The sequence below is a fragment of the Brassica napus genome, chromosome A6 (assembly GCF_020379485.1).
Source record: "Brassica napus cultivar Da-Ae chromosome A6, Da-Ae, whole genome shotgun sequence".
NCBI lineage: Eukaryota > Viridiplantae > Streptophyta > Magnoliopsida > Brassicales > Brassicaceae > Brassica > Brassica napus.
The window spans coordinates 14830184-14857056 of record NC_063439.1 but is presented as its reverse complement, the minus strand read 5'-3'; the positions used below and the strand labels follow the sequence as shown (position 1 = coordinate 14857056).

The 26873-nt window shown below is 32.7% G+C and overlaps 3 protein-coding genes across 7 annotated transcripts; all 3 read right to left on the bottom strand.

Annotated features, from left to right (window-relative positions):
- Positions 1-1354: 1354 nt before the first annotated feature.
- Positions 1355-8337, bottom strand: LOC106426880 (glutamate decarboxylase 2). Of its 5 annotated transcripts, none has more exons than XM_013867615.3 (8): positions 7866-7996; positions 3797-4420; positions 3670-3715; positions 3383-3577; positions 3089-3289; positions 2310-2778; positions 2165-2217; positions 1355-1920 (listed from the first exon to the last, which is right to left on the bottom strand). In XM_013867615.3, the coding sequence occupies exons 4-8, from the start codon at positions 3443-3445 to the stop codon at positions 1450-1452; spliced, it is 1257 nt and encodes a 418-aa protein (XP_013723069.1). In that variant the 5' UTR covers positions 3446-3577; positions 3670-3715; positions 3797-4420; positions 7866-7996; the 3' UTR covers positions 1355-1449. The 5 variants fall into 5 exon arrangements, with proteins under 5 accessions (XP_013723069.1, XP_022575235.1, XP_022575239.1 ...); XM_022719514.2 differs by having other exon boundaries at positions 3670-3749; positions 3880-4420; XM_022719518.2 differs by having other exon boundaries at positions 3670-3749; positions 4054-4420.
- A 6705-nt stretch (positions 8338-15042) lies between these two features.
- LOC106426899 lies at positions 15043-20506 on the bottom strand. Its single transcript, XM_022693518.1, has 12 exons — positions 20440-20506; positions 20176-20349; positions 19845-20063; positions 19325-19763; positions 18834-19231; positions 18296-18723; positions 17639-18201; positions 17448-17542; positions 16887-17363; positions 16053-16790; positions 15714-15998; positions 15043-15617 (listed from the first exon to the last, which is right to left on the bottom strand). The coding sequence occupies exons 1-12, from the start codon at positions 20504-20506 to the stop codon at positions 15043-15045; spliced, it is 4458 nt and encodes a 1485-aa protein (XP_022549239.1).
- A 1296-nt stretch (positions 20507-21802) lies between these two features.
- Positions 21803-24218, bottom strand: LOC111211496. The gene is made up of 10 exons (XM_022712625.1): positions 24072-24218; positions 23698-23962; positions 23525-23621; positions 23307-23431; positions 23108-23192; positions 22932-23022; positions 22602-22804; positions 22375-22498; positions 22086-22301; positions 21803-21967 (listed from the first exon to the last, which is right to left on the bottom strand). The coding sequence occupies exons 1-10, from the start codon at positions 24216-24218 to the stop codon at positions 21803-21805; spliced, it is 1518 nt and encodes a 505-aa protein (XP_022568346.1).
- Between the last annotated feature and the right edge of the window lie 2655 nt (positions 24219-26873).

Sequence of the window (26873 nt, the reverse complement as noted above, 5' to 3'; positions counted from 1 at the left end):
AGTTTTAAATCCCCCTTTGGTTGGGTTTATAAACTTCTATACAAAAATTATAAAATTAATAAATGATTTAAAAAAGGTCAGTTCAGTCTTTTTTATCACGAACTTAAAGTATTTATAAAAATAGTTATCAGGTAAATTTGGAAAATGATATCAAATTGTGGTAAATTAAAAATTTCTGTAAACTTCTCTAACTACTAAATTTTGTTAAGAATTGTGAAACACTACGCCGCATAGGTCCGCTGTTTCCTATTTTAAATCTATAGATTTCGATTCAAAAACAATAAAAGATCAATACAACTTCCATATATTAGAAGCTTGTGATTTGTTAAGATTTATTATACTGGAAATATAGGAATTTTCAAAATATAAAGACTATATTCCTAAGATATATTATGCACCTGTAAACTTTTTCGCCTATGAGGGGAATATAAATAAAATCATATCTATCATTTTCATTCTTCACGATGATCCTAAGAAAAATAAAACATGCATGTCTTCTAGTATGAAAATCAGTTCGAAAGATGTTAAGCCTTTCACACAGAACCACAACATGAATAATCAATACAAAAACATAACTAGGACGTAAATATGTCTAGCTAGTGTGTGAGTCTTGTCTCAAAATTTATTTTACAAAATACAAAATCGGTGTTGCCTTCTTTGAATATCCCTTGATGAACTGACAATAATAGTTGACCAGACCAAGGAAATTAAGCAACTCCGTCACCTTGATCAGAGCCTCCCACTCCATGATTTTCTTAACACAATTATAAATGTATTATAAGCAAACATAAAATTTCTGAATATTTTGCAATTATAAACAATCTTACATTTTACAAAAACAATTCTCTTTTAAATAAACAAAACATTCACTTCAAAAGCGTGGATCAAAATCTAGTTAGACATATAAAATGAGTTGTGTGCCTCATATGGCGTACATCAAAAAGGCTCAATATGGGTTTCAACCTTATCATATAATCTAGGCTAGGTTTGGGCATTTAGTTTTCAGTTCGATTCTCGTTCAATTCTAGTTATTTGTGAAATAAATTTGGTTTTCTCATTTTATAGTTTGGTTCAAATAAAAATGTTTGAAAATAGCTAATATCTAATAAAATTTTGGAACCAATTTGATCCGATTTGGTTAATTTCACATAATCTGGCACAAATACATTAAGTTTTTCAGATTAAGTATCGGTAACTTGTATAAATTTAAATATTTTGGATTAAAGACATTTGGTAATTTTAAAGCAAAATAATGAATATTTGTAAGTTATATAAACTGTATTTTATATATTTGAGTACATATTCAGTTTTGGTTTTGATTTTGAATTTGGTGTTTCGGTTTATATGCTGTAACTTAATATAATTCACGATTTATTATTGCCTCAAACACGACACAACTCTTTCATCAAACCCCATGTCCTTTTTCATTCACAAACACAACACTTCACATTAACACACACCGTTCATCTTCTTCCTATCCTTCACAAACTTCCTCCATCCAACAATAACTTCCATCAGCTTCTCCCTCTTCACTTTCTTCCCTTTCACATTGCCAAAATCCTCAGCTCCCATCTTCCTTGATATTTTGGAAGGTAAGGTATCAAGCTCATGAAGCACCTTCAAAATATCAGCCACAAGTCTTTCTGCAAGTGTTCTTGAGAAATCTTCCCTAATGACAACACGCAGAACCGTGATGTGCTCCGCATCCGCAGGCATAGTGTAAGCGGGAACAATCCAGCCGAAACGGCGTAGCATCTCAGAGATCTCGAACTCGCTGTGGAAACTCTGACCCTTGAGAGAGAAAGCTACGAGTGGCACTCCTACGTCCTTTGAGACAATGTTGAAACGCTCTGTTTTCTCTATTCCTTCTTTGAGAACCAACATGTTCTCTCTGCAGTTCTCCATCACATTCTTGTAGCCCTATTCAAATGAAACACACTGGCTATATAAGTGCCTCACACTAATATATGTGTATTAAAAAGTTTATATGTGTAACAAAGATTGACGACAATCATAAAAGAAAATTGACCATATATTCTTTTTTTCTTCTTTCTAACCCTACCTCTATTTACATTTCGAATATATTCATCGCGGCAAAATTTGGATTAGATGTATTGCTAACACAAGAATTTACATAAACATATTTTTGAGTCAATACACTCACCTCGAAGCCAAGACGTATGAGCTGATAGTACTGAGCAATAATTTGGCTCGATCCTACAAACAATCAAAAACGTTCATCACATTACATTTATATCAACAAACATTATATGTTCAGAGTACCGAACAAGAAACCGAAAGATAGATACCCTTGGAGAAATTGAGAGTAAAAGTTGGCTGATCAGCACCAAGATAGTTAATATGAAAGATGAGCTCATCGGGTAAATCATGTTGTGTCCTCCACACGACCCAGCCAATACCAGCATAGACCAGCCCATATTTATGACCACTCACATTGATACTCTTCACCAAAGGAAGCCTAAAGTCCCATTCCAATTCAGGGTAAATAAACGGAGCTATGAAGCCTCCACTTGCCGCGTCAACGTGGATTGGAGTGTTCCAGCCAGTCGCATCATTTTTCTTGACCAGCAAGTCATTAAGGCGCTTGACGTCTTCGAACTCACCGGTGAGTGTTGACCCAAGTATGGCAGCAACACATATTGTGTTCTCGTCTACCATTTCTACTGCTTTCTCTGGATCCATCACGTAGTAACCTTCACTAAGCTTGATTTCTTTTAGCTCCACCTCGAAGTACCTAGCGAATTTCTCCCAGCACACCTGAAAGTAATTTTGGGTTTGGAAGTAATTATACTAAATGTACTTTTTAAAAACCAAAATTTGTAATAATACTGAAGAAAAACATATGTATCGAAACTAAACTCTTCAACAAAAATGGATTAAAGAGAATGTATTAATCTATGTGAACAAATGGTTTTTGAAAATAACAATCGCAGTAATACATAACATATTCTAGAATATTGTTTCTGAAAATATGTTTAACTACATTTATATTTGCTAATTATTACGCTTCTCACCATTTTATTTCCTAAAATGTTAAGAAATAGAGAGAGAAAGATGTTATACTTACTTGAACATTGGCTCCGGTGACAATGTTGGGTTTATCATAGGTTTTACCCTCAGCTTTGCGTTTGTTCTGCCAGTTCCTTTTGAAGGCTAATCCGGCTAACATGATAGCTTCAGAAGATCCAACCGTTCCTACTCCCATGGCGGTCTCAGTGTCTCCAAGAGGCGCATTGAATAGTCGAGCTATCATATTTACACATCGGTTCTGTTTTTCCAATCAATTAAAAATGATTATTTACGACCACAAGTTTTTGCCAAAAAAAAAAACAGAAAAGAGCACGTTTTTGTAGCCCTTCACCATACGGTAGGAGACGTAATTACAAGATTGGTATGTCCAATGGATCGAATTCATGATCAACATATGAGAGCTTGGAATGAGAAACTTAATAAGGTGCTTGGAAGCTTGGGTTTTGTTAAATGTTCAAAGGAGCCAGCCGTGTATCGCAAGACAGAGAAAGATGATGCTCTCCTAGTAGCCGTGTATGTGGACGACCTGTTGGTCACAGGCACAAGTCTTGAACTTATAACTGAGTTTAAAAAAAGAATGGCCGAGAACTTTGAAATGAGTGACTTGGGAAAGCTTACTTATTATTTTGGGATTGAAGTGGTTCAACATCAAGGAGGAATCACACTGAAACAAGAGAGATATGCTATGAGAATCTTATCTCAAACATGGTTAAAGGATTGCAATGCAGTTCATATACCAATGGACCTGGTATTGAAGTTATCTAAGGCGCAGGAAGAAGAAAGTGTGATGAAAAGGAATATAGGAGGAACATAGGTTGTCTCAGATACTTGTTGCACACTCGACCTGACCTCTCTTTTGTGGTAGGCGTCCTCAGTAGATACATGCAATCTCCGAAGGTATCTGATGAAGCAGCTTCGAAGGTTGTGTTGCGGTACTTGCAGGGAACATTATCATATGGTCTTAGTTTCAGTCGATCAAGTAATGCAAAAATGGAAGGATACAGCGACAGTTCTCATAATGTTGATGAGGATGATGGCAGGAGCACATCAGGGAACGTTTTCTACTTTGCAAACAGTCCAATCACATGGAGTTCACATAAACAAGAGACTGGCGCTATTTTCTTGCGAGGCCGAGTTCATGGCGGCGACTGATGCAGCTAAGCAAGCTATTTGGCCTCAAGACCTTTTGGAGGAGATCACAGGGATCAAGAGCAAGGTGGTGTCAATTATGATTGACAATAAATCAGCCATAGCTTTGAGAAAGAACCCTGTGTTTCACGGCCGCAGCAAACACATTCATCGTCGCTATCATTTTATTCGAGAATGTGTCCACAATGGATTGATCGAAGTGCATCATGTAGCCAGAGTCCTGAAAAGAGCTGATATACTAACCAAGCGTCTAGGAAGAACAAAATTTAAAGAAATGAGAGAGCTCATAGGAGTGAAAGATGTGTTGAAAACTGACTTCAAGCTTAAGAGGGAGAATGTTGATTTAAACTTGAAATAACTTGAGAAATAAGTTATCTATTTTCTACCAAATATGGAGTTAGGAAATAGGAAAATCCTAGATATTTAGGAGTTTTCTAAATATCATATGTCTAGAGAGTTTAAGACTTTATATGCTTATATATGGAGATGTCAAAGTGTGACATAACATAAGAGTTTTGTGATTGTGTGAGAACTTTAGTTTTTGAGTGATTTTCTAAAGCATTGAGAGATTAATAAAAGAGAAATTTTTTATTAAGTTTGTTTGACTTCTATACGTTCGGATTCTACAGAAAACACTACTTGAAAAACTTCTTTTTTGAAACTGGAAAACTCTTCTTTTTCTTACTTTTATTGTTACAAATAGTCACAGCGTATCTAGGAAACCTAGGAAACGAAATGTTCCAACAACCTTAATATGTCAGCAATGAACGGTAAAAACAACATTTCCACAAACCTACTTTTTGATATTCGTTTACAAAAGAAAACTAAATCAAACTCATGGGTGTTTGAAAAAAAAAACTAAATCAAACTCGGGGTATTATATTATTTGATAATATTATAACAACTGTGCTACGATGATGTGTTATTACTAGAATCATTATAAAAAATAAGTTCAAGTTGCTAAAATAATTACAACTAGGCGGATGACTTTGATCCACGCACTCGCGCAGATATATTTTTCAAAAATATATTTCTATTTGTTTTTCATGTCAATAATATAAAAGTTAGGCAAAATACCCAAATCTGAAGAACTGAACCGATCTCGATCCGAAAAAACAGTACCAAACCCAAACCATATTGATTATAAATCAGAATTATTCAAAATTTTTGTTTTCAGAAAACCGAATCCGATCCAAACCAAAGTATTTCGGATACCCGAATGTATCTGAAATAGATTTATGTACGTATGTATATTAATTTTTTTTAGATTTAATATATATAAAACATCTATAATATATATAATACTTTTAAGCTGGTTTAAATACTTGAAAATATATACAAATAATCAATAGTAAATATATAAAATAGTAAAAGTATACTTAAAACACTAAAAATACTTAAAATAATTATTGATTATTAAATATTTGAACTAAAGTAATTTATATGTTAAGTTTAGGTATTCTGACATATGTTATTCAAATTTATATTTAGTATATTATTATTTTTATAGTTTTTGAGAAATTTAAAGCATATAAATATATAATGATTAAAATTTTAAAAGTAATTTAAATGGATTATACAAACTCGAACCGAACCAGCAAAAATCCGAAGTGAACCCAAACTGAATGAGGCTTAAAAATCTTTGACTCCGGAAACCCGAAACTTAAACAGACCTAAACCGAACCCGATTAGGTAATAAATAGATAGTTTCTCATAATATAATGAATTTCCAAATTTTTTTAATAATATAAGTCATTACTTTTTTCTTTTTAATATACTGCTATCCATATTTCCATACAAATCTATTTTTTAAAACTACAATCTATATTTCCAAACAAACATATTTTTTTTGAAAATTGCAATTCTTATTTCCAAACAAACTTTTTTTAAAAAATACAATCTATATTTCCAAACAAACTTTTTTAAAAAATTGTTATACATGTTTCCAAACAAACCTAATTTGTACTTGAATTTTAATAATACACTAGATTTTGACCCGCACGCCTGTGCGGGTGTATTTTAAAAAAAAAAATATGATGCTATTTGCTTTTTATGTCACTTATTAGGATTGGGCAAAAAATTCGAATTCGAAGAATCGAACCGATCCCAATCCGAATAAGTAGTACTAAATCGGAACCAGAATTGATTAAATATCCGAATTATTCAAAATTTTGGTATTTGAAGAATTGAAACCTAATCCGATCTGAACCGAATTATTTTGGGTATCCAAAATAGAGATATATATACTTATATATATTAATTATTTTTAGATTTAATATATATAAAAACATCCAGAATATATATGATACTTTTAAGTTCGCATAAATGCTTGAAAATATATACAAATAATTAAACGTAAATATCTTAAATAGTTAAAAAATACTCAAAACTCCAAAAATACTTAAATAATTATTATTTCTCTATCCAAATATTTAAACCAAACCTATTTAAATTGTTTATTCCAAATCAGAACCAAATCCTCAAAGATCTGAACTGAACACGAAATCCCAAAAAGACCCGAAAATGAACCTGAACGCCCACCCATAATCACTATTTTATATATATATATATATATATATATATATATATATATATATATATATATATATATATATATATATATATATATATATATATATATATATATATGTGTTTTCATAGGTTACAAAATATGTGTTATCATATAATTAATCGTATTTTATATGTACCATCAAATAAGTTTTCTTATAATTAATAATATTTTATACGTACAATCATAAACAATATGCATCAATAATCGTATTTTGCTCATCCATTTATAAACAATCCCATTTTGTACTTCAGTTTTAATAAGATAGATATATGACATTCATTATTTGGTCCAAAATCTGAACATATTTATGATTAAATTAACTATAAAATTAATTAGTATTCTTCAAAACAATCTTCTTCTTACAAAAACTACAAAATTACTTAATCTGATTTAAAATCTATATGATAATTAATGATATTACATAATATAGATCATATAACATTTTTTGTGTCTTCTACTATTTTTATTTAATTTCATACTTTTAAATAAATTTAACAATCACATTTCTTATATAAAAAATTTTAAATTTTCATATATCTTATATTTTGAATTTGTAAGAAATTCATAGTTAAAATTTTCATGATCAATATTTTAAAACTTTACAAGAGATACAAATGATTATAATAATGAAGAAAACAGTTCATTTAATATATTCTAATACCTATATATATATATATATACATATTGTTTAAACTAAAGTATACAATAATTTCAAAATTTCAAAATATATATTATACTTCAATTGATTAAAAAAAATCTTTTCAGTTTTATTTTAATAAATCATTAAATATATTTGTTATAATGTTTTATTATTAAAAATACTTTTCAAAAATTATTATTTAACAAATATTTTGTAAATATCTCATTCTACGCGGACGCGGTTTGTTATCGGGTTTTTTGTCTACTTTTTCTTTAACAAATACAAGATATATTACAATATTTCTTAACCTAGAATTTTGTTAAAACCCATTGCACAAATGTGACCCTTCCAAATCATTTAGAGCGATTTCAGTTTGGTTCAAATAATACTAGAAATTAAAATGAGATCTGGGCAGCACCATCACTTATTATGAAATTAGGAATATAAAGAGACCTGGAGCTCGGTAGTGACAGGGTACTCGTCCATGTCGACATAGTTCTTGTTGATAGAGTCCATAATGAGTTTGTCACACTCTGGCTCCATCCACGTCGTCACAAACGAGGCCAGGTTCAGCCTCGGGTTACCGTCAAGCATTAGCTCATCTTTAATGATCTGATACGCAGCATCCTTTGGTATCGAGCTCTCACCAATCTCATATCTTCAATTAATTCCATCATTATTTAACGAGTAAATTCGTTAACGTTAAAAAAATTCATTAACAGTAAGAAGAATTAAAAGATTTTTCCTTCTTAATTACTTGGGAAGTGCAGTTAGGGCATAGCGAGATCCAAACGTCGAGCTAACAGGTTCGTTACTTTCGGTGGTCGTTCGGCTTAGAACCATCTTTCTTTTAGGTAGTGAGAGGAGACGAGAGCAGAAAAAAATATTATGCAAGAAGACGATGATACTGCGTGTATTATATATATATATATATATATATATATATATATATATATGTGTAGATATATGTTGAGCCTACAATAACAGTACTGTAATTAGTGTTTTCTTTGCACTCCTGTTATTTTTTTATTTATTAAATTGATATGTTCGGACTTAGTTTTAAGTCGACAACGTCGGTATTCACATGCAAAATATCTACATGACGATACAATTCAGTAATTAAATTCCCTATAAGACTCATAATTGCTAATACCAAGGTTCAATTTATATTGTTACATTACCATCAACTCATAAATATGTTTTAAACATAGGAAAGAGTTTGAGGAAGAAACGTGTCTCCCAAAAACAGAGAAGGCGACAAGTCATATGCAGTGGTGGACATAGGTGAAGACATACAGTGGCACGTGCCCAGTCTCTTTTTATATTTTCCTTCAATAATCAATTACTATATATAAGGAAAAAATCCACTTAATAAAAACTAAAAAAAGATTTAATGTTATTTCCAAAGTAATTTTCGTATATATTCCATCTGTTTTTAAAAGATGTATATTCTTCTCTTTTCACATATATTAAGAAAATTCATTAAATATGCATTGTTTTTTGTGAATAACAATTTTTCATAACTTTTAGCCAATAGAAATTCAATAAACACCATTAATGTTTTTGAAACTTACATTTTTTCATAAAATCATACATTAAAAAAGTAAAAAATATATCTTTTTGAAACAATTTTTTTCTAAAGAATACATCTTTTAGGAACGGAATGAATCTAATAACATAAAGTAGAACTTTACTCTTTTTTTAGAGAGACACATCATCAAATAAGAAAACATGAGGTAGACACGTGTCCATTAACTAATACGATGTGTTTTGCTTTTCTGACCAAACTTAACATTTTGTGGGCTTTATGTTTTACTAAAGAATTTGCGAGCCCATCGGTTAAAAACCCCTTTCCAGCTTCATCAAGTGTACGCCAAAATTAGGGTTAAACAACTTCTCCATCCCGACACAAAAAGAGGTTCTTCTGCGTTCTTAGACACCATCAATGGAGTTTCAAGTTTTCGATTGGCTCAAATTGACGTGAAAATAGTGTCGTTTAATTTTCACTTCTAATCAACCGAAACGCTCCAAGTTACAGACTTATCGCCTTCTTAAATCAATAGACCGACGTGAACACGATCTGACGTTGAATATGACTTAACCCTCTGCAAGGCGGTGTATCTACACCTATAAAAAGGTTAGCATTCTTCCTTTGAACATCACTCTTTCAATCCGTGAAAAAAACAAAGTTAATCTTTTTTCTATAAAATGGCTAACTGATCAATCTTACTTTCTGATTTGAAGTCCGGCCGCTGCTCCTCCACCGTCCAAATATCAAAGGAAGACGAAGAGATGTTGAGGACAGCTTTGTCAGCTTTCTGGGAGATCGAGAAGAAGAAGAGGGAGGTTTGGAAAAGGATTTAAGCTCATCTTTGTTGTGTCGAAACGAGCGATTGGTGAGTTATATATAATTTTACATCCTCACAATAATCTTATTTATTCCTGAAATTTTTGTTTCAAGATTTAACAATTGGATTGAACAAAAAACTTTCCTTCTAGGTATTGTTTCCGTAAAAGATCGAACTTAAATGTTAGGCCTAGAACTGAAGTGATCAATATCACGAAAGACATGATATAGTATATTTTTTGGGGGCTTATATGACTTATGTGGATCAAAGCTCTTTCCTTTTTATAAGAAGAACCATTTGCTTCTTCTTGGTAATGTCCTGCTTGATGAGTAAGAAGCTTAGTGGTGGAATTACATACAGGAACTTGAAGGTTTAGCTGACCCCATGAGGAAAGAAGTTGCTTTGGCCAGGAAGAAGATCGATTGGGCAACAAATAATTAAAGCCATTGGATCTTTCACTTCAGAAATAGGTAAGGGCAATACACAATAATCAAATTCATTAACCCTGTTTTGAAAATATATATATATATGTCTGGAGGATTATTAAGATGCTAATTTGGTCGGTATATTTACGCAACGTGAAAACAAGACTATAGAGAAGCTCTTGAAGCATTTAAATAAAAGAACATAGAGATGTTACTTCAAACACAAGATATAACTGAATAGCTGCTATCCAGGAAACAGTATCATCAACTTTGAACAGGTTCTATACTGTGCCTACCTTTGGTTTGTATTGATGCCAGGATCTTCGAAGCTAAATGTTTTTCAATTATTTGGGAAAAAATGTATTGTTTGGGAATGGCATTGTGTCCCGTCCATATTAAATAAAGTCCGGACAAAAGTAGAGTGCCCAACTCTGTATTTTCGAATGGTCTTTAGATCAGTCTCCAGTAGAATCAGTCCCTAATATATTCTATTTTATATATGCTACGAATTTGAACAAAAAGGGAAGACGAACGTGGTGATTGATAGCCAGCCTCCATTTCCTAGGGTGGAAACTTCAGCTAATCATAGTAAAATGCTTTCAATTTTCAGGTCTGGAATGGTCATGAAGATGTATTGGTGATGTCTTGCATATTTTCATTGTTTTATCCATTCATCCATGAGCATTTTCATCATATAGATTAGGATTTAGCCATGTCTAGGTTGCATTTTGCATTCATTGTCCTTATTAGGTGTTGGAGTGTGCCATGAAGTGATTTGAGATGTTTGGGAGCATTGTGATCCAAAAGAGGGTGAAAGATGAGCATGGATGGAGCCTTTAGAGAAATCTTCTGTTGCTAAGATTTTGTGGAGACACAACAAATTGAGTTAGCTTTCTAATGGAAGTGGTTTTAAGTCATTTGGAGATGTAATGAAGGAGTTATGATCAATTTACTAGAAGCATATCCATCCTGGTCGAGCATCGCAGAGTGACCTTCCAGAGCGACACCATAAGGTAGCTCCCAACCCAGAGCGACCTTCCAGAGCGACCCACCTACATCACTCGCCGTTTCATCACTTTGGAGGCCAAAAAATAGGCCTGGAGCGACCTCCCAGAGCGACACCATAAGGTAGCTCCCAAGCCAGAGCGACTTCCTGGAGTGACACCATGAAGTCCCTGCGCGTCATTTACTCAGTCGAAACTTATGATTTTCCAGGGACCTTTCGGTCATTTGTCTTGACGTTTTACACTTTCTAAACCTAAGTTAAGTACTTTTGTAAGCCATTGGAGGCGGATAATCTCTTTTGGGGAGAGAACAACTAGTAAAACTTCTTTTGATTTAGATTTCATTGCTTTCATCTTGTGTTCTTGTTGATTTCTTATCTATTTGTCTACATGATTAATCTGAAATCCAATATGGGTTTAAGAGGAATCATGAAGATTAGTGAGTAATCACCTTTTGAATTCATGGGTTAGGGAGATTAAGGGTGATTAGGTTAGTTCTAGGATGTTTTAGTGTAGATCATTCTTGTTCCTTGCTAGTAGAGTATTCATAATGCATCTTTTGAGTCGGCCACTCAAAAATTGATCGATAGGCATTTCTCACCCAAAAGGTGTTTGATGAAATGTCTGAGACAACTCTCCTAGGCTTTTAGTATACTTTGCCAAAGACATTTGTTGTTAAAGGTGCTAAAATAGCTAATAGACTTGTTAGTAATGATTGCTATCATATTATTCAACCAAAGACATTTGATGTTTGAGATATGTTAGCAAATGAGCATTTATCTAGACATAGAGCTTGCTTAGAATTGTGTCTAGGCTTAAGGTCGATAGTTTGATTGATCATTTGCCATCCTTAGTTTGAAACTTGATCACCCAAGGTCTAATCCCTATGCCCATGAGTTCTCTTTTCCCTTAGTCAAGAAAGTATCATTCTGTTATTGCTTTTTAGTTTTAGTCATATCTTAAAACCCATCAAAATTACACGATCGCACTTAGATTAAGCTAGTACTTGCATTCTCGGTGCTTTGATATCCCTCAGAACTGGGTCGACAATCACTTATATTACAACATTTGTTTTAGGAGCCTTGAAAACTCCTAACATCAATCGGAGGTATGCGGAAGCATGTAAATAGTGAGAGCCTAACCTATAATTTTGGTAAGTTGTGACATAAGGATCCAAGGGTGCTAGACATAGCATTTTGAATGTTTAATCTAACATAATAATATATTGCAGCATTATTAAGTGCGTCGACTTGGATAGGGATGGGATTCTTACACGATATGAGATGTAACTCTTTTGTGGAGCAGTTGCGTCGAATGGACTGCATTGTGCAATAAGTTGTTCTTTTTGAGGATCTTATGTCGGATAATTGATATGATCGGACCAGAGGAGAACAATAGCTCATTTGTATTAAAGGAATACTAGATTTGGATCCGCGCGACCGCGCGGGTATTAATTTTCATTTTTATTTATATAAACATTTTATTTTTATGTCAAGAATGATGTATATTCAAATGTGTATATAGATTTTTCAAACATAAGTTTGTGATTCAATTTTCCGGTTTTTCATCAAATTAATCATTTCAAAAAATGAGCTATGTATTTGTATTTTCTTTTATATATTTTGTTTCTTGAATTAGTGTTTGATTATTAAACTCATGAATTTTTGAAATCTTGATTGGTAAAATATAAAATTATTTTTTTCCAAAAATATTGAAGCATTTTACAAAAATCTAGAGTCAAACAAAATAAAACTTATATCTCTGATATTATAATTATAAGATTAATTAATAAGATTTGTTTTTTTTTTGACAAATCCATTATTTTTTCAAAAACTTAACAAATAACATTGACATATATTTTACATGACTTATAGATATATATTTAAAAAACGTTAAAACCATGTTATTCTAGAATTTTTAATAACTTATCTTCTTAAATTAAAAAAAAAACAATCAAAAGAGAGATTAAATAATGATTGTAATATGGGCCACAATAGTCTATAATCCAATTAATGAGTCCATTAGATTTCAGTTACCTATTTTTTTCCGGGAACAAAACAACTTTTTGTGAACATACACGCGTCTTTAGCTTCGTTAAGAACAAAGCTGATCTCAGACATCGTTTTTAACTTCCTCACCAAATCGTTAAACATAGATACTGATAAGTTTTCACTTGAATCTAAATGGAAGAAGTTTTTGAAGATCATCACTAACTAACGCTTATCTACAAAGGTTTGGAGATTATTTTAAATTTTTCTAACAACCGATTACTATTTTAGATGATTTTAGGGTTTTGATATGTTGAATCGATATTTGATAGTTTATATCTAAATCATACAGATCGGCGTATAGCTTTAATTGGAGAAGCAACAACGAACATCAGTTATTGGGTGATCAAGCTTAGTTCCTGAAATATAAAATCTGTTCCCTAAAAGTCTTGGAATCTAATTTGTGTTCGGGGTAGAGGAATAACAGAGACGTTGACAAAAGAGACAGGTACTTTAATATACTAAGTTGATATTGATCTGTTTTGGAGCTTGATCGTAGGATAATCTCAAGCTAATGAAGATATATATTATTTACGATTGTTTCATGTTCCTAAGCTCTGTTTTGTTCACTCTGCAGAGAATCATCTTGAAGATGACGGAAATGGAAGATACTGCAAAGTTCTTCTAGTGCAGAGGAACTGTAGAATGATCTTGAGATCAAGAAACAGGGCTCCAGATATTACCCACTGGAAAGTCTCGTACATGGTTTAGGCGTGCAGAGGAACTGTTGAATGATCATGAGTAATGATATTCTCTCAGTGTATATATTCATTTCTCGATCTGCACAACAGAGTGAGTCTTACTAATTCAACATTTTATGCGCAGCCGATTGATTTCGTCAAGCTAACGGATAAATTATACAAACTGTCTCGCAGCCTGCCTGACATGGAAGAACAATTGTGAGGAAGATCGTAAAGAGGCTCCAAGGAAAGCCAAGGATCATTATACTATGGTAACTATCGCCATCAAGCTGGGATAATTTGAGTTTTGTAAAAACATTTACTTGGTCTCTTTTGTTGCAGGAAAGTTTTGCAGGATCGGGTAACTGACGAATGTTTAATGGAAATCACCGAGTGCAGGAAAAATCATGCTACTTGTCACTCAATTCATGAAAACATCAGGTAAACCACAAAATATTATTTCATTATCTTATTGATTAATTAGTAAGACAATAGATTAACTACTAAGATTAATTAATTAGTTAAATAGTAGTTTAAATCTTATTTAATTTTAGACAATATTTTTTTTTTCAGGAATGATATTGATAACAATGGATTCTAAAAAAGACTCCAGCATAACTCAGCCATTTGACTCTCACTATTCGATAAGTCAGGTTAGTTTTTTAGAACCATTTATCATTTGCTAGTATATCTAAGTGGTTTGGTTAGTATAAGATGGGAAATTTTGTTAGATTAGAACCATTTATCGTTTCCTAGTATATCTAAATGGTTTGGTTAGATAAGAAATGATGTACAACAGATTAATTGGTTTGGCTGTGAGTTGATTGCATGTTGTATATCTTGGTTTAATGGTTTTTATTTCGTTGCTATAGTTTTAAAAATCTAGAAAATAAATAGACCAATGAAAAGTTATATCAAAAACAACACAAATCCATAGATACGTTGAAAACAGGTGGTCAAGAAATTCAAGTACGATAAAGAACTTCCTCCTCTTTTCTCGTGAAGTGCATAACTCTGAAAAACACATCACGTTTCAAAGAGTTTTTTAAAATATGATATTAGCATATAGTAATAAACAGTAAATGATGGAGAGTTTAATCACATACCTCATCATGACTCTTTGGCTTATAGATTATTGAAATCCTCTTTGAAAACAACATTGACGGTCTTACGCTGAGGTTTTCCATCTTTGTCCACAATAAGAATTTTCAATCCTTTCTTCGATGTGACCCTGGAAATAGCTACGTAGAGCTGTCCGTGTGAAAACACAGGTCTGGGTAGGAAGAGTCCAACTTCTGAGAGAGACTGCCCTTGACTTTTGTTTATTGTTATAGCAAAAGCAACAGCTAAAGGCAATTGCCTTCGGTGCATTTTGAAAGGCAGTCTCGTATCAGATGGTATTATCAATAATCTAGGAATATATACTGTCTTCCCAACATTAGATCCAGTGATAATCTTAGCGGCAACCATAAATTCCATCAGCTGAGTAATCTGTAGCCTTGTTCCATTCATTAACCCTTCTGGAGGATCAACATTCCTGAGAACCATAACTGGGCAACCAACTTTCAGGCGAAGTCTATGATTCGGCAATCCAGAGACTTTAATATTGTTTAGAAAATCTGAGTCAAGTGCTTCATCATTCACTGCTTTTGTATCAGTAGGATCAATACTATCTGCACTAAGATAAATCATTTCCTCACCTAAAAAAATTAAAACATAGGATGTAGTTAGTGTATATAAGAAACAATAAATTTGGGATCTAAAATCAATCACAAAAAGGTGATAATATAAATTACCATCCAGCTTATCCAACATGTAATCATTGATCATGTTAACATCCTCATTGGTTGGACACAAAATGGCTCTCTCTTGGAAAAATTTAGCTTCTTTGTTTCCTTTTAATGAAGAAGGATCTCCGTACACTGCCTTGCTAATGGCCTCTATTGGTTCATCAGAATCAGTAATCAAAAATTCAGAGGGGATCTCGATCTCAGCTACTCCGTCGTTAGGCTCTCCAAGTGTACCATCACCAACCTTTAAGATCCACTCAGAGAATTCCTTTAGATCATTCGACTCTTCAGCTGACAAACCACCCGATGATAATCACATGTTCTTAGTTAATTTCAACACTTTACAATGCTCCCACAGATAAGAAGAATTCATTGAAGCCATAACGATGGCAGCTCGGTTACCGCCATTTATTACTGGGAGCACTTGTCTGAAATCTCCTCCGAAAACTACAACCTTTCCACCAAAAGGCTTGTCGCTCTGCTTCCCAATAATATCAGATAAGCTTCTATCTAGTGCCTCAAAACAATACCTACTCATCATGGGGGCTTCATCCCATATAATCAGTGATGCCTCTTTCACCAAATTAGCTTGATCTGATCCATGAGCTATAGTACACGAAGAAAACTCATCTGGATTAAGTGGTATCCCAAACCTTGAATGAGCAGTCCTACCACCTTGTAACAACAAAGAAGCAATCCCACTCGATGCAACATTAAGAGCAATATCTCCTCGCGATCTAATGGCTGCAGATAGTAATTTCCAGAGAAAAGTTTTCCCAGTGCCACCAAATCCAGACACAAAAAACATTCCACCTCTTTCCTTGTTAACAGCATCTAGGATTTCATCATATATTTTTCTTTGCTCTGGAGTCATCTTTGGAATATCTCTATCCAGAGTTTCTAACAAAGCCTCATGATCATAGCTTCTCTCGTCTAATATCAAGACATTTGAATCCTTACTATGTGTATTTGCTACCTGTGGCATAGAAGGATATTTTTTCAAAGAAGTCCCACAACGCTTCAGAATCTTTTCAATCTCCAGCAAAGCGAATTTCTTTTTTTCATCGTCACTTAACAATAGTCCTACAACAGAAGTTTATCTATTTAAAAAAGACTGAAAAATAATGTAACATTTTGCTACAACATCAAATAATAAACGAAAATAGAAATTAATATTACCTGGCCTATTGAAAGTGTTACGCTTGTGATGCTCAATATCATCTGAAAGACATTCCCAAGTCTTCTCCCAAACGTCCTCTGGTCCAGATAAACTGTTGTTCATGAGCATCATAACAAACAACTGTCTTAGTTCAGCTCCTGTGCTTTCATAGCTTCTCCTCAGAATATCATCAATGTACTCTTGATCATCATCTAACAATCCTCGAGCATAACATGCATCTTTGTAGCTTGGATAAACAACACCTTCAAATGTTTTGATGTCATCGTAACTCGTAGGACCTCTCACATAGTTCAACAACACACGGAGATAATAAGCATGTTCTTGATTACGTGGAGCATAGTTGATTCGGCCAACACTGAATCCCCTTTTTCGTCTTATGAACATCTTCTGCCTCTTTGAATATGTAAAGAAGTTAGGAATCTGAGCATATGTGAGAGTTTTAGCCAGATCATCAACTTTACACAACTCAAACCATGCTAAGAACATTGTATTCTCAATGAGTTTACGACTGACCACTGTTTCCAGCTTGTCTTTTTTTTTGAAAATAACGGTTTGTTTGCCTGGAAGATGGAAATTAAGCTTCTCAACTGCAGTAGACCTGTAATGAATGGGGAACTTAAAAATTCTCCATGATCCTTTAGACGAAGAAACATATCTACATTACCAAACAAAATAGATTTTATTAGTTTCTTATATCATGTTATTAATTTTTAAAATATAGTTATACATAAAAAGATTGAAAAAACAATACCTGCAATCAAAGAACTCCTTAAATTCATTCCTTTTTTTTGGGTCCACTTCTCCTTCTGGACAACCAAGCGCGTCTGCAACCATGTGATCTGGTGGTTCCACAGCAACTGTCACACGATCACTTCCTTTATTAATGTACTTAAATAAGTACTTTATAGAACCAGCCTGGTTGCACCACTCTACATTAATATGAGCTCGATAACGTAGAGATAGTTTCTTGTTATAAGGAATAACAAATCTGTTGTCACATTTCACCCCATTCTTCTCTACAAAACGATCAGTATCTTCTCTTCTACGGTAAATCGGAAATCCTTCTTTACTCACTGTTGTCTTATCAGCAAATGATTTCGGGTAAAGCTTAGAACATTTCCCATTTTCCATGCAAGGAGATTTCATATTAGCAGCTCCACATGGTCCATGAATCATCATATCCTTGACGATATCGTACAGCTCTGGTTCTTGAGACTTATCAGGAATCTCAGCTGAACTTGGCTGTAGGATGCATAAATGGGAGAATGTGAGCATGTGGTAGACCACGTTTCTGAAATTCAATTGTGTACATAGCTGCAACGATCAGACAACAAATATTAGTTTAGTAAATAGTTGAAATTATTAAAGCATATGATCAATAAAGCTGAATATTTAACTCACATGATACAGTTTTGCCAAGGATATTTTTCTTAGTTAAATCATCCATCAGTGAATCCAGTTTCATTTTGAACATCCTGCAAATGATGTCTGATCTGTCCTCTCCCTTTAACTTTCGGCTCTTAAGATGTCTTGTGATCTCTGGCCATTTAGGATTGCATGTAAAAGTGATGAAAAGATCTGGAAAACCAAAATGCTTACATATAGTCATTGCATCCAGATAGAGGTTTTTCATATATCTAGGACCACCAGTGAACGTAGCTGGTAAGAGAAACGAAGATCCTTGCTCGGCCATATCAATCCTGCCAGCATTTTCAGACTCTTTGATAGAGTCATAAGTATCAGAACGCAAACTTGTCTGGTGAGTCTTCAGATAGCGTAGGCGATTAGATTCTATAGTTGTGTAGGCATCCACAACAAACTGCTGAAACAACCTTCCTGAAGTTAGGATCGTATGAGCCTCATTCTTACGTTCATGCAAACGAAAGGCAAAGAATTGCCTCATGCTGAGATTTTTTTTTTTAGTTTCTCTGTAGCTTCAGTAACACCTTTCTTTATCTCAAGCCTGAAACCATCCTCTCCATGTACGAATAAAAGAGGATACTGAAGTGCAAGATATGAAGCATGTATTTCATCGATCCTTAGCAACTTGCCTGATTTCTGTTGAAGAACAATATCTCTTTTATCCATGTCCAGACTAAAATCTCCAGGAACCAGTGCAGCCACTTCTGATGCTGTGGGTGTGTCATAGGTTCTTCCATCCTTTGCTCTATCACTGACTATCCTCATGTGAAAAGAGTCTTTAGGATTGATGTTGAAACGATCTTTTGCTGATCTGAACTGTTTAACGTAAGGATTGGTCTCATTCAGCATCTTTATCAGAAGGTCAATGATCTCCTTCTTAAGTCCATCACGTTTTTTATAAGCTTTCGCTTGCCCCCCTTTGCTGTAAAAAAGCACAAACATAACAAAGTTCAGATTAATAGTCACAGTAAGCAAATCTTCTCTATGTTTTAAAAAAGTAAATTAAAATAGTTACCTTAAAGCATTAGTTTGATTTTCTGTTTCATTTTTAGTGTCAACGATATAAAGCTGTCCAAACTTAGCATTATTTCCAGTAGGTGGTTGTAAACTACCAATTAAATGGTAATTCTCCCCTTGAAGTACCAACATGTTTGGGCCTTTTCCTTTTCGAACAGCTCTATCAACCTTTCCACCAAGTGAAGTGAATGAGAACACCATGTTGTAAGCTCTTGTGTTTCTCTGAAAATGCTTGCTTAATTTATCATCTCCATTCAGTAAATTTCTAAGCACTTCTGGTGGTTGTTTCAGTAATGGTAACTGCACTTGTCCTTGCATACAACAGAGAGCAAACTTAGGGTTGCGTGTTTTTAGACGCCTATTTAAGCGTTCACCAAACCACATAATAGCTCCACAGTAAGTACATGTGAAAGTAGCATCCCCTTCATCTATATAATCTGTATATACCATTAAAAAAAATCAGTATGTCAAAATTGTAGATCTAAATATTCAATGCAAGTATACGGATTGTATATTACCATCTTCTTTTGGTCCAGTTCTTTTAGCTGGTTTTTCAGTAGCACGAAATGCTTCTTCAAAAAGTGATGCTAGAGATTTAACTCTGTTCCTGGACGGCATGGTATTTGACTCGTTATTGACTGTTAAATCAACTACTTCAATTTCTTGATCCGATTCTGAATCTGTGTTTTCTTGTGAACTACAGTCATGATCTGCTTGTAAAATTTCGTCAAATCTATCTGCATACGATCAAAACATGACAATGTTGGTACAGTAAACGGATAGAAACCTAAGATTATCGTCAAGTATATATTTCTATATATATATATAGAAACAAAGTTAAACTATAACCTTCAAAGTCTGAATCATAAGCTACTGCATTACAATCCTCTTCACTTTCATTACCACTAATTTGCTCTTGAAATGCATCACTATGTAAATCCTCATCCAGATGATCAATAAAACTGCATATATTAGTTTTGTCTTGTAAGCCAGATCGTGGTCTCTTTCTGATGCCAGCTTTGTCTACCAAAGTAATAAAAAAAAATAAGTATTTTGTCTCTGAATATCTTTCATACGATTTACACTCAATGTGGTAATGATATCTATAATTACATGCTACAGATGTGAGACAACTTCTCTGTAAAGTTCCGTATGAAGCTTGTCCAGTTCCACAATCCATACCTTAGAATGATAAACATATAGTTTTGGTTAGATTCAAATGGACAGTGGGGATATAAAAACATCAACATTAGCGCATTTGATACACTGAAACTTACTTGTAGCACATTTGATTATGTTTCGTGGTGTACATGGAGTGAGTTGTCTCGGTTGTTGTACATTAGGTGAAATACCTGGGCTGGGAATGTATCCAAAACCATGAAATAGTCTCTTAAAAACTGTAGACACAGGAACATCCAGAGTTCTGATTGATTTTCGGTTCACAGATCTTTTAACTTGAACTAAATTCCCACTGTTCTGTTTGCGTCTCGTTATCCTCTCTGCTTGTTGTGTCGAATCTCCTCTTTGTATAGGGGGGGAAACCTTGTTTCCTCTTCATTATATCTGCAAATCTGTTCGTTGGGTCAAAATATCAGCATGTAAACCATAAAACTAAGTCTGGTTGTGGTATGTGTCAAATAATATACTTGATTACGTTACTCAGTCTCGAGAACAGTCTCTTCTCGTTCCGTGATGATCAAACACGAGATTACAGGAAATGTAATTCCAATTCGAGAATAAGAAAAGTTATGTGGAGTGAACCTGTGATGTTTTGTTTGCAAAGGCCTAAAAACTTATTAGTTCCTATAATCTAGTAATATTATGTTATTACTTTCAATTATTTAGTTCCTATAATCTAGATAAGTGATATGGAGTGATATTGTATTATTTAACTTGTTCAACTATTTTTTTATTCATTTAATTTGTAAGATATGTAAACGCACATATTGATTGCCTCAAGTCTGGGTTATATAATTTACTTGTTTTCGTATATTGTTTAGGACATTTTTTAACTTGACAAATATGACATTTCTAATATCCTATTAAGCGATTAAATTAAACATTTATTTTAATGTGTATTTCTTCATGTGTTGTTTTTTTTTTGGTTTCAGAGATCATTTTGACAATGTACTGTGTCTTGCTGAAACTTTCATAAACAGGGAACTTCTAATGTACGTGCAGTCCAAGTAAGTTTGTTTATACTACATTGTGTGATAGATAATTAAGTGGTTTGGTTAGATTAAATTAGTGGTTTGGTTAGATCAAATTTGTGGTTTATAAAGATTTCTCATATTAGGTTTTTCTGTTGAAATGCCTCTGTTTTAGATTCTCGATAAGTAAATAAACAGACAATATAAAAACCCATAATTATTAAGTAAAACTCCGAAAACAAAGTGTCTGTTTTATCAAACAACAGACATTATTAAAAAAACTAAACCATTAATTAAAAGAAAAGCCAAAAAGCAAGAAAAAAATACTAAACATTCAGCTCGTCATCTTTAATCTTCTCCATCTTCACCACCTTGGTACAAAGTTTTTTGGAAGTTGAAGTCTGATCAACTTGATCTTTTTCCTTACGCTTTGAAAATGGGGTAGAAGAACCTTCAGATGAATTTGCTTCACTTTTTTCTGTTAAAGAAACCTTATCACAAGACAAAAACACATTGAAAATAATATTAAAAATCAGAAAAATGATTAAACAAATAAAGGTCTTTAAATAATACACGACAACACATTTTCATATAAGATTCCAAAAATACCTCTCCACCGGACATTATTGATGAAGCAGAGCTAACATGAGTAATAGGCTCAGAGTTGGACTCGATTTGGAGAATCTTATCACCAGACCATACTTGTGAAACCAGAAAGATGTCTGATCCATTTTTAACATTTTCAGAGCCAAGAGAAAGACCAAAACAAATAGATTTTCCAACCATATCTGTTATAGCTTTTGGCAAAATATCTGGATCTTCAATCTGTATTTAATATATAAGATATAAATTGACAAAGTGTATAAAATATATTTATGATGTTATAAATTATTATAACCTCTTCATAGGAACCATCCCAAATATCTTTAGCTTCGAAGCCCACAACGACTTTAGCAACAGAATCAAGAAGCATCAGTTTGCAAGTACTTGTATCATCCTTGACAATCAGATGCAATTTGAATCTGTTTCAAAACAAAAAAAAATAATCAGCAATTTGAACCGTAAACGTATATAAAAAAAATATTAAAAAAATAAAACTCTCGTTAAAATTAAACAAAAACTAACTGTGGTGTTACGGTGGTGGTATTAACACGACATGATGTGCACCAGAATAATGGTTTCTCATTTGGAGGCAAATTACCACCTTCCTTCGATTTGATGCGAAGGCAACGTTTGTTACACCTGTTCCGGCTAACATGACCAAAAATAAACCAGCTCCAATCCGTATCAATAGATTCAATTGAGCAAATTATTTTGCAATCCTCCTCCTAAGGGTACAAACATAGCAATAGTTTTAGAACTGATAAAATGTAGACGTTGGTAAATATAAAGTTAATTAGAATTTTACAAAAGAAACCTGAGTTGCCATGATGATTTCAGATATAGATTTAATACCCACATCATTCCAATCATCAATTGATCCTTGATCGGACGCTTATCATTCTTTGTATCAGTTAGAGCAAGAGCAAACTCATCATTTGGCATTCTGAAAATGAAAATAAATCCGTTTTTAGATGTTTAGACAAATTTTAAGTAACTGATAACAAATTCTATTTCGCCCAGAATCTTACTTGTTTTTTAAAGCCAGACATTCAGGTAAGTCAGGATCGAAACAAACCAGGGATGAATCAAAAGCATTGGTTATCTGCACATCTCCTACACAAAATAAGCATGTAATATTTGGTAAATATTATAACCGTATATAAAATGGATAAATATAAATATACAAAAGATAAAAGGATAAATTATTTATTTTTATATTTGTAATACCTCTGTAAAACCCAATTTTAGCAAAGCGGATCATGCACACCATATTAGGATTATTTGTTTGTTGGAGATGCTCATCTAGCTGTTCTGCATATTTACCCCACAAACAACATGCAATGCTTTGACCCCTGAAATAAAAAGGTTTTTCAAAAAATTAAACTGAAAGTATATATAATATATAGCTTAATAAAAGTACCACAATAATATCTTGAATCACTTACTTGATGTCCATTAAGCGAAATTCAATTTTTTTCTTATCATTCCCTGCAACTTGGACAGTTTGGATGTCACGCAGACTGGATACTTGACCAACTACATCTGTCAAATAATTAATTGCTTAATATTAGTACAATATACATATATTATGTTAAAAAATTCTCATTGACTGACTAACCGATCAGGAAGTGAGTATTAAGAGTTCCATTTCCAATATTGTCAAAAGGAGGAAAATTCAGGAACACATCATCACACTCAAAAGTACTTTGGTCTATAGAGGTGTCTTCGATGATAGACATTTTGTAAGTATGGTCTGTGGGACGGTACTGTCCTCTTGCGTGAGACACTGTAAATGTGTCTATGAGTCGCCATTCACCAAGCCGAATTTTACTCTCTGTTTTTTTTATGAGAGTCTTTCTGGCCGAGCAGTGTATCTTAACACCCTGAAACAAAATAGATCATAAAAATTAGTACATAGACATAGTTATTTAGTTCATAAAGTACATAAACAAAAACTAAAACAGAACATACAACATATAAAATGAATATTACAGTTTCATCTGCGAATATCATCTCAAGGGTATCTCCTCCATAATTGGTTTTCTGCCTCCAGGAGTGAAGCAACTTAACTTGGACTCGCCAGCCCTGTTTGTAAGGCTTGACGTCTTTTAGTAACGAAAATGCTTGAATCATAGACATTGCTCAAACTGTTTTAGTTTAGGTGATGGTTGAGGTTAAATGTAGTGCAATCGATATATATATATCGCTAGGTTTGTTAGGGTATTTACGGAGAATATACTGTGACTTTAGGAATAAAATTAATTGTAGAAAATTTTAAATCGGTTTTTATGGTTAGTTATATCGTAGATATAAATTATGTGATATATTAGAGGATATTCTTGGTAGTTGTTTGGATATTTCATAGCAAAGTTTTAGGAAACACACACAATATGGTTAGAATATCCTTTTTTAAATGTTACCAGTAATATGATATTGTAACATTTCGTTGATTCCATATAAACTATCATTTCGCAAATCCCGGTTATTATTTTAACAGAATACACGTTTTGAAAAACTTGTTATATTGTCCAAGGAATGATCCTTTGTTGGACATCGACCATATTCTCGGCATATAATTATTCTAATTTTAAATGTATGAAAAAGATTGTTTAGTTAACGGGGTTTCCACGAATTTAGAGCACAATTAATTATTAATTTAATTTACATGAATTAACCAATTATCATATCTTAAACTTGAAAACATGCAGGTATACCATGTTCATCTTCTCCAAATGCTCACTGTGTTTAGGTTATTAAGTAATAAGATTATGAACAAATGGTCATGTTCAAGACTAACAATCAAATAACGTAACAGTAATGGAAGAAACATGTTCATTTAACTAATATTTTCATTTTAAACAATATAAGCTTATTCGATTGTCAATTTAAAATCTATGGTTGGAATTTTGTGTGTGGATTCTCACACAAAAGCATTTGATAGCGTAATATCATGGTGGTCAATTAATTTCTGCTACTTTTGATTGATGTATATGACTGCATCTAACTACGTAGCAACAATTCCTTACCAGTTTCGTATGGAGATATACTATGAAACAAACCTCAAGCATTCATTTCATGTTTCGTTTGCAGAGAGGTTTAGGTTTTGAAAGTAGATGGTTTGGGTAAGTTAATCGTGTGTTTAGGAAGAGTAAATATTAAGATGTGGACATGAATTAAATGTGATAAATTCCTAATAGATAGTCCAAAATTAATATGAAAGATGTAAAATGAATTTCTAGTAATAGGTCCATTAGGTCTATTTTTTAAAAAATCATACACGAATCAAGGTTGTGACTTCTGTTTTAATATATAAGATAACTAGCAAGTCCGAAGACATAGCTAAGAAAAAACTACTATCATACCAGCAGATAAAATTAATATAGCAAACAATTCACACACTTTGAACAAGAATAAAGAATGGGTTCACTCTGATTTTAAGCAACTTTGATCTATTGTATATTCTAAACAAAATGACATATGGCTGCTTCCTAATAAGTCACAGACAAAATTTAAATGTGATATTGCTTATGGAATGTAAAGTTAGTTACCCTAACTTGATTTCTTCTTTTGCAGCCTCCACCTTATCTTGAATAATTATGAAAGGAATAAATATTAATTACTTTGTATAAATAAAGAAAACCTGTCAAAAAATTTAATGTAAAACTTATGGTTTTAAGTTTTAACGAAACATAATGTTATGGGACTTAAATATTTATAATCAAACTTTCTGGTAAGATAAAAATACATCACCGAATGCTGAAAAGTGATTTCAATAATTACAAAATCGATTTCTGAAAAACAAGTCTTTTTTGATAAATTCCTAGATAATATCAGTAGTTTCATAAAAACAAAAGCGACAAATATTCATAAGACATAATAGTGAATGGTCATCAAAATCAGTAGAAGAAAAAATAATATATGACATAAATTTTGTTGGAAGGTGTCATGCTCACATGCGATATGTTTCATGGAAGCTTCATCAGACGTTCGCTTTCCGCTTCGGAACCGGAATCAGAATCGGAATCTTGTGGAAGCTTGCGGAATCTCGCTTCCAAAACGTTTCTAAAATATTCTCTTTAAAAACCTGTTGGAAGCTTATGATTCCGGTTTGGAATCACGCTTCCGTTTTTTTTTTTAAATGCAATGTATATCAATAAAATATAAAACCATAGTTTTAATCTATATACAATAAAAAAATTAATAGTAATGAATATTGAGTTATAAATATACAAATATTAAAAATAATACTATAAATTATCTTTATGCATTGAGATTTTTATTAAAGATATAGCACATATTGAAATATATTGTGTCAATTATTTTATGAAGTATTAAAAATAATTAATATAATATTTTTTGTAAATTTAATTTATGTGTATTTTTACAGTTTTAATATAAAATCATTTCAAAATTATTAGAAATGAATAAATGCATTATTTCAAATTTAAATCATATAATTTTTAGTCCTAATTTTTGTAAAAATTAATATATATATATATATATTTATTTATATATGGATATACGCTTCCAACACGTACCCGCTTCCTAATATTTTAAAAAATCTCGCTTCTGCGCTTCCTTACGCTTCCGCTTCCACGTATCCGCTTCCGTTTCCATGTAACACAGTATATGGTATTATTCATCTTCGGCAGCCAAAACATTACATTGTAATAAAATTAAAGAACCTTCTTCGTTTGATTTTCTGAACTGAAGGACCTTATTTGTTACACATCACACCTTCTCTACATAAGTTTAATATACTAGGTGTCTTCCTGCACCATGTGCAGTAAAAAA

Coding starts and splice junctions, on each gene's coding strand:
- LOC111211496 (XM_022712625.1), bottom strand. CDS start 24,218: ATGTCTATGATTCAAGCATTTTCGTTACTAAAAGACGTCAAGCCTTAC. Junction 22,805..22,931: donor TGATGATTGGAATGATGTGG/GTATTAAATCTA, acceptor TTGTACCCTTAG/GAGGAGGATTGCAAAATAAT. Junction 22,302..22,374: donor GGGATGGTTCCTATGAAGAG/GTTATAATAATT, acceptor TATTAAATACAG/ATTGAAGATCCAGATATTTT.
- LOC106426880 (XM_013867613.3), bottom strand. CDS start 8,255: ATGGTTCTAAGCCGAACGACCACCGAAAGTAACGAACCTGTTAGCTCG. Junction 3,290..7,865: donor CTGTCACTACCGAGCTCCAG/GTCTCTTTATAT, acceptor TTGGAAAAACAG/AACCGATGTGTAAATATGAT. Junction 2,218..2,309: donor TACTCTCAATTTCTCCAAGG/GTATCTATCTTT, acceptor GATTGTTTGTAG/GATCGAGCCAAATTATTGCT.
- LOC106426899 (XM_022693518.1), bottom strand. CDS start 20,506: ATGGATTGTGGAACTGGACAAGCTTCATACGGAACTTTACAGAGAAGT. Junction 20,350..20,439: donor TTGTCTCACATCTGTAGCAT/GTAATTATAGAT, acceptor TTACTTTGGTAG/ACAAAGCTGGCATCAGAAAG. Junction 15,618..15,713: donor CATGTTGGATAAGCTGGATG/GTAATTTATATT, acceptor TAATTTTTTTAG/GTGAGGAAATGATTTATCTT.